Genomic DNA, 14,445 nt, shown 5'->3' with positions numbered 1-14,445 from the left:
ACATTTCAAACGGTGAACACGGCACATGTCAAACCATTAAAGATTTACCCTAAAATCCTATTTTGGAAAATGTGCCTGAACGCACACTCCGCCACACAAAAACAGAAACAAGTAGGTCAGAATTCCACCTGATCTCAAATGAGCATGTACACCTCCGGCCTCCCTTCTCAACTCTTTGGCAGCTGCCAACCGGAGTGTATTGAGACAATCTGTACCCATGCCTACTTCAAATTTGGTTCGTCTGTAAAATAAAAGCAACCGTGAAAACAATTATTTGAAAAAAAATAAGGAGTTATCGAGCAAAGCAGTTGAAACTGAGTAACCCGCGATACAGCTCCATCCAATACATCAATGACAATAAGCAGACAAACCTTATGAATTTTCTCACATTGTTGCATGACTAACACCCATGTCAGCTGCTTTCCCATTGAACACCTTTAATAGCATTAGAAGATAAATGAGTGGCACTGCCTGTTATGACCCATAATGATGCGGCTTGTCCTTTACAGTGAGCTAAACCCATTTTCTTTTACGGCGCCGGGCCCCGCGAACAGGAATTTGGAGACCCACAAGCAATCTATTCAAGGCCGCAACAAGCTAAAGGGATGTGACGTGCCAATGTTTTTTGGTGATTTTCATTATGTGTCATTCCATTCTAATTCGTTTTCAATTGGGCCATAAGAGCTGTCGCCACGAGCGGTACAAAAGGCAAGGAGCGAGCGAAGGAGGATCTCGTTTGGCTCCGAGACATCCCGCGAAAGAAAATAATGATCTTTATGAAATTGCTTTAGACACAATCTGACAGGCGAGACAAAGCAAGAGGCTGGCCTTGTTCGAATCGATGCTGCCTCCATTAGTTTTCTAAAGAGTAGCGTGCGATTTGTTGCGGTGGTGCAGCGTGGCATTGGTAATATTCTGTTGCTCCGGCACAAAAAGCTAATCTACTATAGCCAAGCTAATGTCAAATTAAACCTACACTTCTCTCAGATGGAAATGGAGGAATAGCTCAAACACACTGGATCCATAAAGCATGACCGAGCCTGTTATCACAGGCGCCACATTCGTGTCACAATGGCCTCCGGGGGCCATGCTTTTGTGAGGGCAGAAAAACCTCGTTTCTGCATCCATTCAAAGTGACTGTGATCTCATGCGCAGAGAAGATCAGACTTCCTAAGTAGCTATCGATTAGCCAGACGAACAGAGACAAAGCGATTGATTGAACGATGGAATAACCTCATCTCTACCTTTGACACAGCATGAAAGCACAAATTGAAACTGCAGAAGGGTAAACACACTTCTCACCCGACATTTCCTCAAGAACGCACGGAAGCGTCGCGCGCGAGCCTCTTCCCAAAACCCCCCGGTGGTCATGCAATCAATACTCAGGAGTATGTATAAAATGGACGGGAGGTTCTGGCTCTAGTCCTTTAAATCGGCACTCTGAGATTGTTTATCCCGATGAATCCCGCTGTAAGCTCGCCGTTGGATCATCTAAGGGGAGGGACGCGCTTTTCTTTGAGAGGTGCCTGTGATGGACATGTTGCCAGTGTAGCAAGAACAGGCCCAACAGAATCCGCCCTCCCTTGGACGAAAATGCTGATCTGAGGATATCTTTCTCCTCACCGACTGACAAGCCAATAGACAAATGGCCACTAGACTCTAACCTCTCAAACAACCAGCCCTCCTCCCTCTTTTTGTCCTCCAGTCTTCTCCCTTCATTCAGTATATATATGTGCCTGCACCCACATGACTAATTCATACAGCTCAGCTTCATCAGAGCGCAGTGACCAGAACAGATTCCCTGGCTGGAGGGTGAGGTTTTAATTAAAGATACAGCTGCAGTAACAAAAACCATCCAATCCCTTCTGCAGTTTGCACCGTCTTTCCGTGAACATTGAGCAATCCGACTACATTTTACTGATTGGTGTTGCAATAAACGGCACTGGTTTTACATTTTTTTTAATCATTTGCATCTGCGTTAGGTTAATGTGCCCTGAGGATGTAAGACATGGCATTGCGTGTTCGAGGTTTTACAGAGCGGTTTTAAATCTTTGTCCTCAAGCTTGGATTTGCAGGGCCTTGGGGACTTTAACACGGTACTTCATGGGTGGAAGAGAGGGAATGAAGTGTGTAAGGGCCATGTCTTCTTTGACATCCCTATTTCCGAAGGCCACTGAATCTCTCCAGTAAAAAAAAAAAGCCAGCACCCGCAGAGCATCCACACACAGCCGCCTTTTTATTAGTCTCCCGTTTCAACTGCTGCCATTTTCTCTTTTTATTGTCCCACAGCACTGCCAAAACAGAATCGATAGAACTTTAGGAAAACTGGGTGCAATAGTGCACACTCTTTACTGTCCCACAATCAATAGGAGCTGTGAAAAACAGATCCGTGAACACACACTGAAGATTTCAACACAGAGGACCTGTGATGGAGGACCGGGGGAGGGGGGAAGATGATTAGCCCCAGTTCAGATTACGCTGAAAAACCACCACAGGTTTCTGCTCCAACTGTGATTGATTCATCAAAGTGATTTAATTAACAAACCCTTTAACTAATGAATCAATTAAGGTATTGATTAATGTGCATCGTCCATATAGATTGCAGCTGATACAGGCCATTACAGATAAATTGTGCTCAATTTGAAGCAGTTTACAGCAGATTACATGTGGGAAAAATGCTTACCTACGTGCTTCAGTGCTGCAAGGGGCCCCGAATACACCGAGGACTTTACCGAGTAAAACATGGAGATTGTGACATTGCGACTGCCTTTTAACGACACCGCCTGAAGTGCGTTCAGCATTCTGCAACTGTGGCGCAAACTGAATTAATATTCAGAGGGAAAAAAAAAAAGGGAAAAACAAGACGCGGCAACCACAGATGGCATGATGAAATTAAATAGCTGAACCGAAATCTCTACAGGAAAGGAAAAAGAAGGCAAAACAGAGTAACGTCGCAAGAAAAAATAGCAACAACTGTCAGCACAATCAGAACTTAGGAAGGAGATTTCGAATCTGCTTTTACTATTTGAGAACTCTAGTCTGTCTGATCGTAAATCCCTCAGTAAAGCATGGTGGTGACGGTGTTGTTCAAGCAGTTAAGTCTTCAATGAACTTGTTTCCCCATTTGCGGGAAGCAAGGCAAGGGGAGCAGTTCATTTTCTGGATGTGACCCCTGCTTTCAGCTGAAGTCTTTGGGAAAGGTGGCTTGATTAGGAACGGTTTCCAAAGGAGCAACATGGTCAGAGCATGTCAACAAACCGGCAGAACATTCTGACTACATCGTTGAAATGTTTGGCATTTGGCTTTTTAGAGGTAAAGGAATGTGCCATCCAATGGGGGTTCTGCTCGAAAACATGAGGTGCTTTTCTTTTTATCTTGCTTTCTCCACAGGCCACAAATGTTCAGCACATGACACCTAGCATTTACCATCGCTTGACCTAAATCTGCCTGAGGCGCCAGCTCCGAGCTGCGCAGCCATGCCAAAGGACGTCATTCCAATCCTTAGCGTCTCTCTCTTCTTATTTTTTTATTTTTTTTTTTAAAAGAGGGATTCCCGGGCTAAATTTAAATGAAAACAGACTTAAGCTGCCAGATGTCAGGTGCAGTGTGAGGGAGCACAAATCTATTTTAGCCCGGCTCACTTTGGCTAACCCTGTGGTTGTACCTGGAGTTATTTACCTCCCACTGGTAGGACACAACTTTGGTCTGCTTGGTACGCCAGACACTGCAAAAAGACTTTTTTTTTCCAAGCCTAATTTTGAGGTACTTGCAGTTAAGCTGTTTTCAAAAGGATTTTTAATAGATTTGGCAGAAATTTGTAAAATGACTGCTGTCACGACTGTTTAAAAGAGCTGATTGTTTTCCAAAAAAAGCATTCTAACAGAGCAGAGCAATCAAAAATGATTTAGTAAGTCCAACTGTATCCTCTTAACCAAAGTAGGAAACAACCATTAAAAAGACTAGTGAATGCAACATGAAATACTTGGATGTAATAAAGAAAGTTGTACTCATCAAGTGGGAATGACACTGACTCCATGTTATTTTCCAAAAATGTTTTGATTTAAGTCGATTCTCTGCTTGTCAATTCATCTTTAATAAAGCTAGCTTTAAAGAAAGAACATTTTGTAGATATGACATATCTACATAATTTGAAAATGAAACACACTTTGTAGCTGCTTCCTTGGTTGAAGCTCTTCATTGTCCCTCCAACGTGTGAAAACGACAGAAATTGACAACCAAATCGTATCCTCCGCTGTGTCCCAGAGTGTTTCTGCCCCGAGTCTCGTGGCCGGTTGATCTGACAGACTGTCTTTCACCACTACATCCAACCCTCGAGCAGCAAAGCCAGACGGCTTACCCTTACGTAAGACGAACTTTGTGCTGTCACTACCTGTCTTGGAAGCTAAGAGTTGTAGCAGCGGCGGTTTGACTTCAACCCTCCATACCACTGCGACACTTAAAAACAAAATCTTACATAGATAGCCAGAAGGTGCTTATATATGCCTCTTTATTGTGTTTATTATTTGGGCCACCAACTAGTGATATTTGGTAGGGTTTTATTGACTTAAAGGTATCTTGTTTATGACTAATAAGGCATTATTTACAGAAAGTGGACAAAGAGTGATGGAGAGAGGGAGAAAAATAAAGGTATAGAAAGCAAAAACTGCTGATGTATTTTTCTCTAGTCATTACATTTTGGAATTATAATTTACTTCATAATTATTAGTTAAAACGGAACAATTTGAATGCTACCAGCTTCAGTACATGAGGTGGGCAGAATTGCATTAATAACTTTATTACTTAAAAACAAAAACAGCTATAAACCTCAGAGGGAGTAGGGGGGCAGAGATTCAAGAAAACTGAATTTAAAGCCTCTAATTGCAGGAGTCTTGAAGTTTAATCCAATGCTGAAAAATAATTGCCATTAAGAGAACATTTCATTTCAGACACAGTCCAAAGCAACCCCACTTTTCCTTTAGTAAGAGAGAACCAGAATCCACAGAACTTTGAAAGCCTTGTGCCCCTTTAAGTTGCGATTGCAACGCCCACGCTGCCTCAACGAGTCTATTTCGGTGAGTAACAAGTCAAATTTCACTTAGATTGGCCTCAATTCGTGAGCAAAGAGGAACAATTCGCCGAGCTTGTCAGGCTTTCCATTACCATGTGACAAATACCTCGACCAATGAAGAGCAAAATGGGATTTGCTCCATTGACTGAATTATTGAAATGGACAGTTTGAGAGAATTATGGTGCAAAATCCCTTCACATTTTAAGACCATACTGTTCCTCTTATCCTCATTCACTATCTCTGCATTTCGTGATTGTCTCTCAACAAGATTTGCACCATGCGCAAGAGCTGATTTGATGAGACTCACCACCTGTTTTTTTTTTTTTTTTCCCCACAACCAATACCCTATTACGACGTATCTTTAGCTCACTAGTCCTTTCTTTGCTAGTTTGAAAATAACTCGGCTGTCGACGGGCTACCATCTGATAACACACCACCCACACACATGCATCTGCACGCTCACCTACATGCATGAGAAACACAGCAGGGGCGATCAATCTGTGACATAGCAAAGAGGAAACTAAAAATACATTTGCTTTTCTCCGTCTTTTGTTCCGATTCACAAAGGAGACAGTAGCGTCGGACAATCGGGATGTTCTTCAAAAAGGGATGTGTGAGAAAAGACTAAAAGGGGTCTGTTCTTTGGGCCTCTTGTGCATGTCTTTCATTATTCTCGTCCCCAAAAGACTGTCACTAATGCAGTCCTTTGAATTCATTTTATCAGTTCGCATTATTAGGCCTCACAGCCAGCTTTGACCTTGCTCATTCTTGCAGCCTAAAGTGTGCATTTTCTCAACCCTCCTTTATGTGACTCATCTCCATCTCTCTCCATTGGATTTCAATAAGGGACATGCTGAAAACCACAGTGAAGTTAAAACTCCATCTATTCTTTTCTCTCTTTTTTTTGTGCTGCACAGTGACCAGCAGCTTTTCCCCCCCAAAGTTGAAAGCTATTTGATGTCTCGTCAGAAAGCAAAGAAATGCAAGCTTAAGGGGAAAAAAAACCCTTGGTGTAAAAGCACAACATGATACAGACAAACAACTCAGCACTCAAGGTCAAAAATATTGCATTGCCTGTCAACAAACTCAGCATTGCTGATGGTCTGAATCTAATGAGCACCCGTCACATTAACAAAGCCACGGGCAGCACTTTTTGTACTGCACCATGGTCACAAAGCAGTCTTTCTGACCTCTGACTAAAACACCAAAATGATCTTGTATCTGATTTTGCCTCTGCCATCGCTACATCCCATCTTCAAACCACAAAGCTGAGCAAACCTTACCCAAGTCAGCTTTCATGTTGCTGGAACTACCTCACCTTGTGGCTCAAACGTCCAACTGCAGCTGGTTGACTAGCACTCTTGGTGCCTTGCTCCTTTGAGATATATCAGATGCAGAAAGAAGGCATCTAAGACATAGACTGAAGTGTTCTTTGAAAAATGCTAGATTATAAAAGTCCTTTTGTAAATCAGGTTTCAATCCCCGCATGATGGATTAAGGAGCTACATACCTGCTTTTAGGACAATTATGACATATATCGCAAAAGACACGTGATCAATATCAATAGAAAATGCGCACGACAGAATATTGATCATTTCAGTGAACTGCAATCCAGAACCGCACAGCTTTCTGGGGGTTGTAGGCAGAGGAAAGGGTTTAGCCACTCAACATCTCACGGCCAGCTAAGTAAGGTGGGTGGCATCAACAAACTTACAGTTGCTAAGCTAGCAGCAACCTATTGAGAAACTTTCACTGCAGCAGTATCATCACCATCCTCTTTGCTCACGAATTGTAATTGGCCTATTACAAAAAATAAAAAGATCAAAATGGAGTGAAGGGAGAAAATGAGTACAACGGATTGAGAGGAAATTGTGGATAAAAGACAAAAGGTCACATCAACAGTTCGGCTGCATTTTAGATGTTTCAATCTCTAAAACAAGTCAATTATTGGTAGACTGGTAAACGCTTATATCGCGATATATTTTTCAGCCATATGGCTGTTTTCATTGGCTTATTTAAATAGACTCAGGTGTAATTTGTTAAAAAAATAAAGTAATACCAACCAAACGTCTAAAACTTAAAAGGCTAAGCGATCTCAAGAGCATCAAAGGACACATTGCACATTGTCACTATGTTGTTTCACCTCAAGTGTTGTGGGCTGCTATTTTTAAAGACTGTCTATCATTGCTACACCGTGCTCTAAAGGCAGCTGATTCAACCTTTATAGTATTGTCACTATCTTTCTTGACAATTTAGAGTCACAACAGTGGGAGATTGATTTTAACTTTAGTGCTATCAAGAGTCAGTTTTAGACTGAAAGGCTGGAAAGGAACGAAAACAGGCTTCAGTTGGAATGTCTACTGAGTTTCCTTTACCCCAAATGATTTTGTAGCCAGAAAAGTTGGAAAGGCGAAACAAGAGTTCAAATAAATGCCACTGGAAAAGCCAGTTTTCCACTTCTAACCTGACGCACAGGTCTAGAACCACCCCAATCCTTTCATACTTAATGTCTTTTAAGGTCTAACAGCCATTATTGCCATAAGGACCTGAGTGCCATTCTTGGGTTGCATGAATCTCAACAAGAACCTGATTTCTAGGATCATCACAGGCTTTCACCGATGCAATATTTGATGATGAATATGCAATGAGATGGGCTTACTTTGAGGGAACGGTGATGAGTTTGAATTTGCCAGATCGACTACAGCCAAGATGTAGCTTCATAGGTAGAATACACCGACTTGGTTGTTGAACAATAGCACGTGTTTTACGTGTGTTTTACTTTGTCCCTCAACAAAACTGTTATAAAGCCCATATGGAAGCAGATCAGACAAAATCAAACGCACATATAGTTCTAAACACACAGAGATGTTTCCAAATCTGGTGATAAGAATTCAGGGATGCATCTTGACATCTTTTACAAATCTGCAAGCTAATGACTGTTTGGTTTTGCCTCCATTTTTCTTTGCTTGAACCCCCCTTTTTTAATGTAAAATCCAAAGCGTTTGCCTGAATATGACCTGAATATCTGCATTGTACTGGAGGCGGTAGACTGGACGGCCCGTCATCTCAAGCCAAGCTTTTCAAAAATTCCACAAAAGAAACCCGTGACTGTTCCCTCTAACAGATTGCTTGCCTTCTGGGTGTGCTTCTATCAAGGGAATAATAAGTGGAGAAGTTGTTGTTGTTTTTTAGCAAGCTTTACATTGTACAGTAATTCCTCAGCTTTGCAACGTTAGACTTCCATGAGGAGTAAGTGAACTCAAACCTCTTGCAGGAAGATCTCCCCACAGACAGATGTGATTTGTATTTATTGTGCCGCATTGTAGGTGGAATTAATGACTGGTTGCAGGGAATAATCTGCCAGGCGGAAACATCAGTCAAGTTGTGACTCATTAAACCACATGCCATTCACAGTTGAATGTCAGCAAATGACACTCCATTAATTATCCGATTCCCTCCAAAAAATAAATAAATAAATAAATAAATAAATAAATAAATAAATAAATAAATAAATAAATAAAGGGGATTGAACTGCTCAACCATGCTGTGACCATGTCTGCCAGGCCCAAGTGGACGGGGACTTGAATGTCGGAAATAAATATTTGGGTGGTAGAAGAGGTGAGAAAACACAATAGAGGGTGAACATAGGTGCATTAAAACCGCTTGACCTCAATGTTACCCTAAAGCTAGACTCTAGTGCCATCTATTGAAAACGTTTGTGAAGTTTATTGGGCTTCTTTATGAATTCATCCCCAAATTATTCGTAACCTTTAAAAAAAAAGCGAGGCGGATTACTTGTTGATGAGGCATGCTTTTTTTTTCTTTTTTTTTTCTATAAATCGAACAACCCCGAATTCCCGATTCGCTTTCAGAGCATAAAAAGTGCAAATCTGACTGCAGAGGACGTCGCGCACTTTTAAGTAAAAAAAAAAAAAGAGAGAGAGAGAGAGAGAGATAAACAATTGCGCATGTAAGAGACAGACGAGAGCGTAATTAGTGAGCGGTTTACCTTCCTTGAGCAGGCGTGAGTGGATGAGGAGGATGAGAAAGCAGCAGATCGCCGCTCCGGTCAGTGCCCACGCAACTCGGAGCAGCTGCATCCTGGGCGTCTGTGGGAGAGGGGGTGGGGGGGAAACGGTTTGTCGCGGACCGACACAGCCGTGCAGCGGTGGTGTTGGCTGGGGTGGTAGTACAGCGGGAGGGTGGGGGTTAGGAGGTGGTGGTGGGGAGGAGGGGGTGGGATCAGCCCGCAGACACGCACCGGTTCCTTCTCAGCTGTCCGTGCAAGTCGACGTTCATCGTGCAGGAGATAAAAAATATATATATTTATCGTCCAGTTTTAGATGGGATTCCAGAAAAAAAGAGAGAAGAACTAAAAAGAAAATAACATTATGATGCGCGCGGGTTTGCGTCAGAGCAGCTCCAAGAGGGGCGATTAACCCCCAATCAGTTGCTGAGCTGCTTGCATCTTCAATCCTTTTTTTTTTTTTTTTTTTAATTCTTATTTAGATGATTCGCTTCTCTCATCGGATCAGGAAAGCGGACTGCTCCCTCTTCGAGTGCGCACGGCGGCTCCACGGGCGATCATCACCGCTCTCCGCTGCATGTTACGCACATCTCTCCCGCTGCTGGAGAGGTAGAGGCGCACACTGCCAGCCAAAGTCGCCTCGCAGCCCCCCTCCCTCTCTCCTTCCTCCCTCTCGCTTTTTTCCGCTCTCTCTCTCACTCTCTCTCTCTCTCTCTCTCTCTGGATCGGTCTCTTCACCTCTCCCTCTCCCTTTCTTTCTCGTTTCAGTCAGATCCAACTCTTCACGTTTACGCACAGCAACGGCGAGGTTAACATCTCACCTGCATCACCTCCATCGGAGCATCAGAAGCTTAATTTCCTCTACTTTTTTTTTCTATTGTTTTCCCCAAGAACAGGTTGTGCAAAAGCTTGGATCCCTGTAGTTACCAGCAGATATTTTGTGTGTGTATTCCTAAGAGGAAAAATGTCCCCCCCCCACACCTCCTCTGCTTAGCTCCAGGTTACGTCACGACTTCTCCAAATAATTTCCTCCAGCTATAACGCATGAAGATCGCGCATTTGGAGCGTTTCCTCCTATAGGGACTCAAAGCGAGGGTAGCTATATATGAATGTATATGAAGACACGTTCATTGTTAAAAACAAACAGTTTTTCTGTCTAAAGGTGATATTCTTCACTTTATTCTGGGATGATGCGGACGGGGGGGAAATGTGACTTTGATGAACTCAGACTGAGACTCTTTTAAAATGATACCCAACACAAGTTGCACACGTAGGAACAAAACAGATCCAAAAACAACGTGGGCTTCTTTGAGAACTGTTCGTAGATATTACAACACAAATTAGTGTTTTGTTTGTTTGTTTTAATAAAGATCTGAAATGTGTGGCAAGGATTTTTTTATTATTAAACCCTCTTTCTGATTTTCAAAAACAAAACGACGCAAAAACAAACGTGTTTCTGTGAAGGCAGGTGTGTGAAACTTCTTTTCATGTTGGGCAATATCAGGATCAACGTCCTTAAAGGGCCGGTTGTAGCAGAGCAAGGGTGCCCAAAGTCAGTCCTCGAGGGCCGGCATCCTGCATGTTTTAGTTCTCTCCCTAGTGGTAGTAACAACCTTTTCAGCATGTCAGTATTCTTCTTTAGCCTTCTAATGAGCCATCATTTGATCCAGGTGCGTTAAAACAGGGAGAGAACTAAAACATGCAGGATGCCGGCCCTCGAGGACCGACGTTGAACACCACTGTAGCAGAGAGTGTCTATAAAATTACGTTATTGAACTCTCCAAATATAAATATCAATCCCTTTGAGTAAAGTTGAGTATCTTTTCACACTGATGTGTTCTGGCAGTATGGAGACAAAAACTGCTTTGACTGGATTGACAAAATGATATTCATGCACATGACTATTATGTTGTATTCTTTTCATGTGGTCCTTTGTAGAGGGCCATGTGAAAAGTTACGGTGGGCCGTGTTTGGCCCCTGAGCCTCGAGTTTGACACATGAGCCTTAGAGAGTTTCATGAAATATTGAGTAAAACAAACATTATGCAGAATAAGGATAAGTTTAAAGCATGGTTAGATTGTTAAAAATATATATATATATACATATATAGATGTTCCAATTTATCATCCAAAAACTAGAGTCTCCAGCTAAAGGAGAATATTAATCAAAGAGAATATCAAGAGATCCACAACAACTCAGAGACCAAGAGCTCAGGTGGGATAGGTATTAGTCACTTCACCAATATTATCCTAAAGAAGGAGAAGCAAAATGAAAGCCATTGTTGCCTCCAGCAGGACAACAGCACTCATGTATGCTTTGTGTTTCATCAGACACTTCAAATCCCAATAAACTACTGGAGTTTGTGGCTATAATATGAAACAGATAAATGGGTCATGATCCATTTTGCAAGACATGAAACCACTGCTCCTCAAAACAAACAAAAAAAAACAACTAACATAGCAATGTCAGTAAGGTTGGCTGCCATAGATATCAGATCTAATTAGACGCTAACAGTCTCCGTGGGCCCAGACCGAGTGTGTATTTGACTTTGCCCCCCACCACCACCTCCATTTGTTTGTATATGGCAAAGTTTGCACGTTCGCGCTCGCATCAATTCGTCCATCCACTGCAAAGGAAGGTAATTAACAGAGATGTAATCACTGCGAGGATTTGGTGTGGAAAGACTCCGTGTTTGCTTGTGGCTTGTGTGGGAGTGAGAGCCTGACATTTACACATGCTGAGCCTATAGCAGCCCGGCTTCACGGGAAGAGCAACGAGCTATAAATATGACTTTATGCATGTGGAAGGAAAAAAAAAAAGTCTAATTAAGAGGGAGAGACGAGAGAAAGGAAACGGCTTGATTCTGCTTAGTAACCAATCGCAAGATTTCACAAAGTTGCCGTCTTTCAATAGTGACAAAACAGAAACACGTCAGAAATTTTGTGCTATCTTGTCTTATAAAATGTTACCAAAAGAACTAATGGGTGGAATAAATCGTGATGATCCGTAAGAAAGAAAGCACAAATTGTTTTAACAGAATATTCAAATGATTCACAACTGATTGTTTTTTAAAAGTAAGCCGAAAACAACACATGAATGGTAAATTGAAATTGTTAGCCAGCTGATGACGTCTAAAACTGTGTTCACACAAAACACTGCAGTACTGTGAAAAGATATTTGGCCCCTTGCAGATTTTTTCTTCCGATTTTTTATTTATTGTTTTTCTTTTTTGTTGCCACAGCTAAATGTTAGAATTTAATACAAGACAAAGAGTAAAATACAGAAAGTTGTCCCAACTGAACATTTTCCTTTGTGAGAACTAAACCTTCCCCACAAACATAACAATTTGCATCAACCTTGGCAGCCCAAACAAGCATCACGTGTTTCGGATAACTAAAATGAAGAGCGTTTTTCAGGAAAATCTGGCTGTTTTACAGAAATGTTTGAATTCAGCTGCGTCAAACGAGTTTGAAGTACCTGTTATGGATCACACCACAGCATCTCTATTGAATGTAAGCCTGGAAGTCAAAACCTTCATTTTGTTTTTTGTCTTTAAAATAAATAAACTATTTCAATTCAGAGGTGTACATTTTTGGTAAAAGTCTCAGAATTAACGGCTCTATTAAATACAGAAAGTCTTCCAAGTGAAGTGGCCCCAGCCATGACACCACCACCCCCATGTTTATCTGTCAGCATGATGCACCTTTTCTGAGATGTCGCAGTCATTTGTGCTAAAAGTAACACTTTGCACCAGTTCAGTGCCTCATCAGCTCACTGAATATGTTTTGCCAGAGTTTTAGTCACAGCCAAGATGTCTTTGACCAAAATGACGTCGTTGGTTTCATCTTATAACTCTGCGATCGTTGAATAATGAGCTTAATTGGGACAAACCTGGAGCTGTAATGCTTCAGATGTTTGTCTGGGCAGGTTTCTATCTTTGCACAAGGTTTTTAATTTGAAAATGGTTCAATTCTGAATCTGCTTTCTTGTATATAAAGCTGAACTTTTGCTCGGAGACCTTGAGGAACAACCTGGCTAGACGCTGTAAAGTCGAGATGGCTCTTCTAAAAATTATTTACTAATTACACCTTATTCACCTTCAGCGCTTCCACGTCTCCTCTTACTTTCTCCTGCCGTTACACCCGAGCCGTGTTCCTGTGCTTTTCCTTGCCAGGAGCCAGGAGAGGCGTTACTTTCTTTGTCCTTTGTGCAGGTCACTGGCTGTGTGCCAGCCAGAGCTCATGCCAATAAAAGCTGTGAGTAATGGCCTAAAACTTCTCCATTCACTGTTTCCCATTATTTCCCTCAGCCAATAAATCTGAAGGTCTTAATCAGGGGGAAAACCTGCAGGACACGCAGCCCGTGTCCTGCAGGGTGTTCCAACAGCGAGATCCTTAATTTTTAATCAAAGGTTTCAAAAAAAAAAAAAAGTTGAGGTGTCAGGGAGTCCCGTCATCTAAACCCTGCCAATGTGACTTTGTCCTCAAACAGGTGGCGGTAATATTGTTTAGGCAGAAGAACACACTGCTTGCTGTCAAGAAACAAAACTGCCTTTGGGCCTCTGAGATCAGCTGGTCTCTACATAAAGTCCCCGAAGAACCTAATAAACTAATAATTGAATAAATGTTACAAAGACCCCCAATTACTGAGGAAAGAAGTCACAGCAGGGTGGAGCGCTCCACTGGGGCTCCATGTGCAGCTAGTAAATCTTGGATGTCCACGAAAAAGGGACTCCGCATTCTCCCGCAAGTTTTAGCCAAAATGTATCACCTAAAAATAACCAGATGGAAGATAAACGTTCCCACAATCCAGAGCAGGAACATTTATTGCTCTCCACGGTTACTTTCTTACTCTTTTAAGAATTAAAGTGGCTATAAATTGAGTAATGTTTGAAGCTATATGCTCATCAAGAAAACATAAATTCCAAATTGCAATTATGTGGAGTTTACTAAGCGTAAAGTGACAAACTGAAAGTGTGTGCTTTGGTAAGGGAAAGGTAGGCAGCAACAATCACTTCAAGGTGGGTTTGGGCTGAAACCAGGAATGAATGTGTTTAAGGGAGCATTCACACCAGCCCCGTTTAATCTGCTTTAATTTAACTCTAGCTCATTTGCCTAGAAAGTCTGGTTTGTTTGGGGAGGAGTGAATGCGCAATTTAACTCTAAAAACCCTGGTTGGGTTGCAATGAACTCTGATGAGGTTCGAATGCTTATGGAAATGCCACTTAGACTGGAGGCCACTCTAAAAACAGGAAGTGAACTATAGCGCTGGGCATTCTGCATAAATTCAACCTAGAAAAATGCACAAGTTTACCGCTAGTTGGAAAAATACCTTGTGGTCTTCTGCCAGT

The 14,445-nt window shown here is 42.0% G+C and overlaps 1 protein-coding gene across 2 annotated transcripts in view; it reads right to left on the bottom strand.

Annotated features, from left to right (window-relative positions):
• Positions 1 to 14,445, bottom strand: part of tafa5a (TAFA chemokine like family member 5a) — a 160,106-nt gene that overhangs the window by 100,431 nt on the left and 45,230 nt on the right. Inside the window, exon 1 of one of the 2 annotated variants that reach the window (XM_008401148.2) lies at positions 9,078 to 9,271. The exons of the other annotated variant lie outside the window; for it this stretch is intronic. Coding sequence (XP_008399370.1) covers positions 9,078 to 9,168 — 91 coding nt within the window. The 5' untranslated portion in view covers positions 9,169 to 9,271. Of the gene's footprint in view, positions 1 to 9,077; positions 9,272 to 14,445 lie in introns of those variants that run through there. 2 annotated transcript variants of the gene reach the window in all.

The sequence above is a fragment of the Poecilia reticulata genome, linkage group LG23 (assembly GCF_000633615.1).
Source record: "Poecilia reticulata strain Guanapo linkage group LG23, Guppy_female_1.0+MT, whole genome shotgun sequence".
NCBI lineage: Eukaryota > Metazoa > Chordata > Actinopteri > Cyprinodontiformes > Poeciliidae > Poecilia > Poecilia reticulata.
The sequence above is the reverse complement of the archived record's forward strand: the minus strand, read 5'-3'. Positions and strand labels throughout refer to the sequence as shown.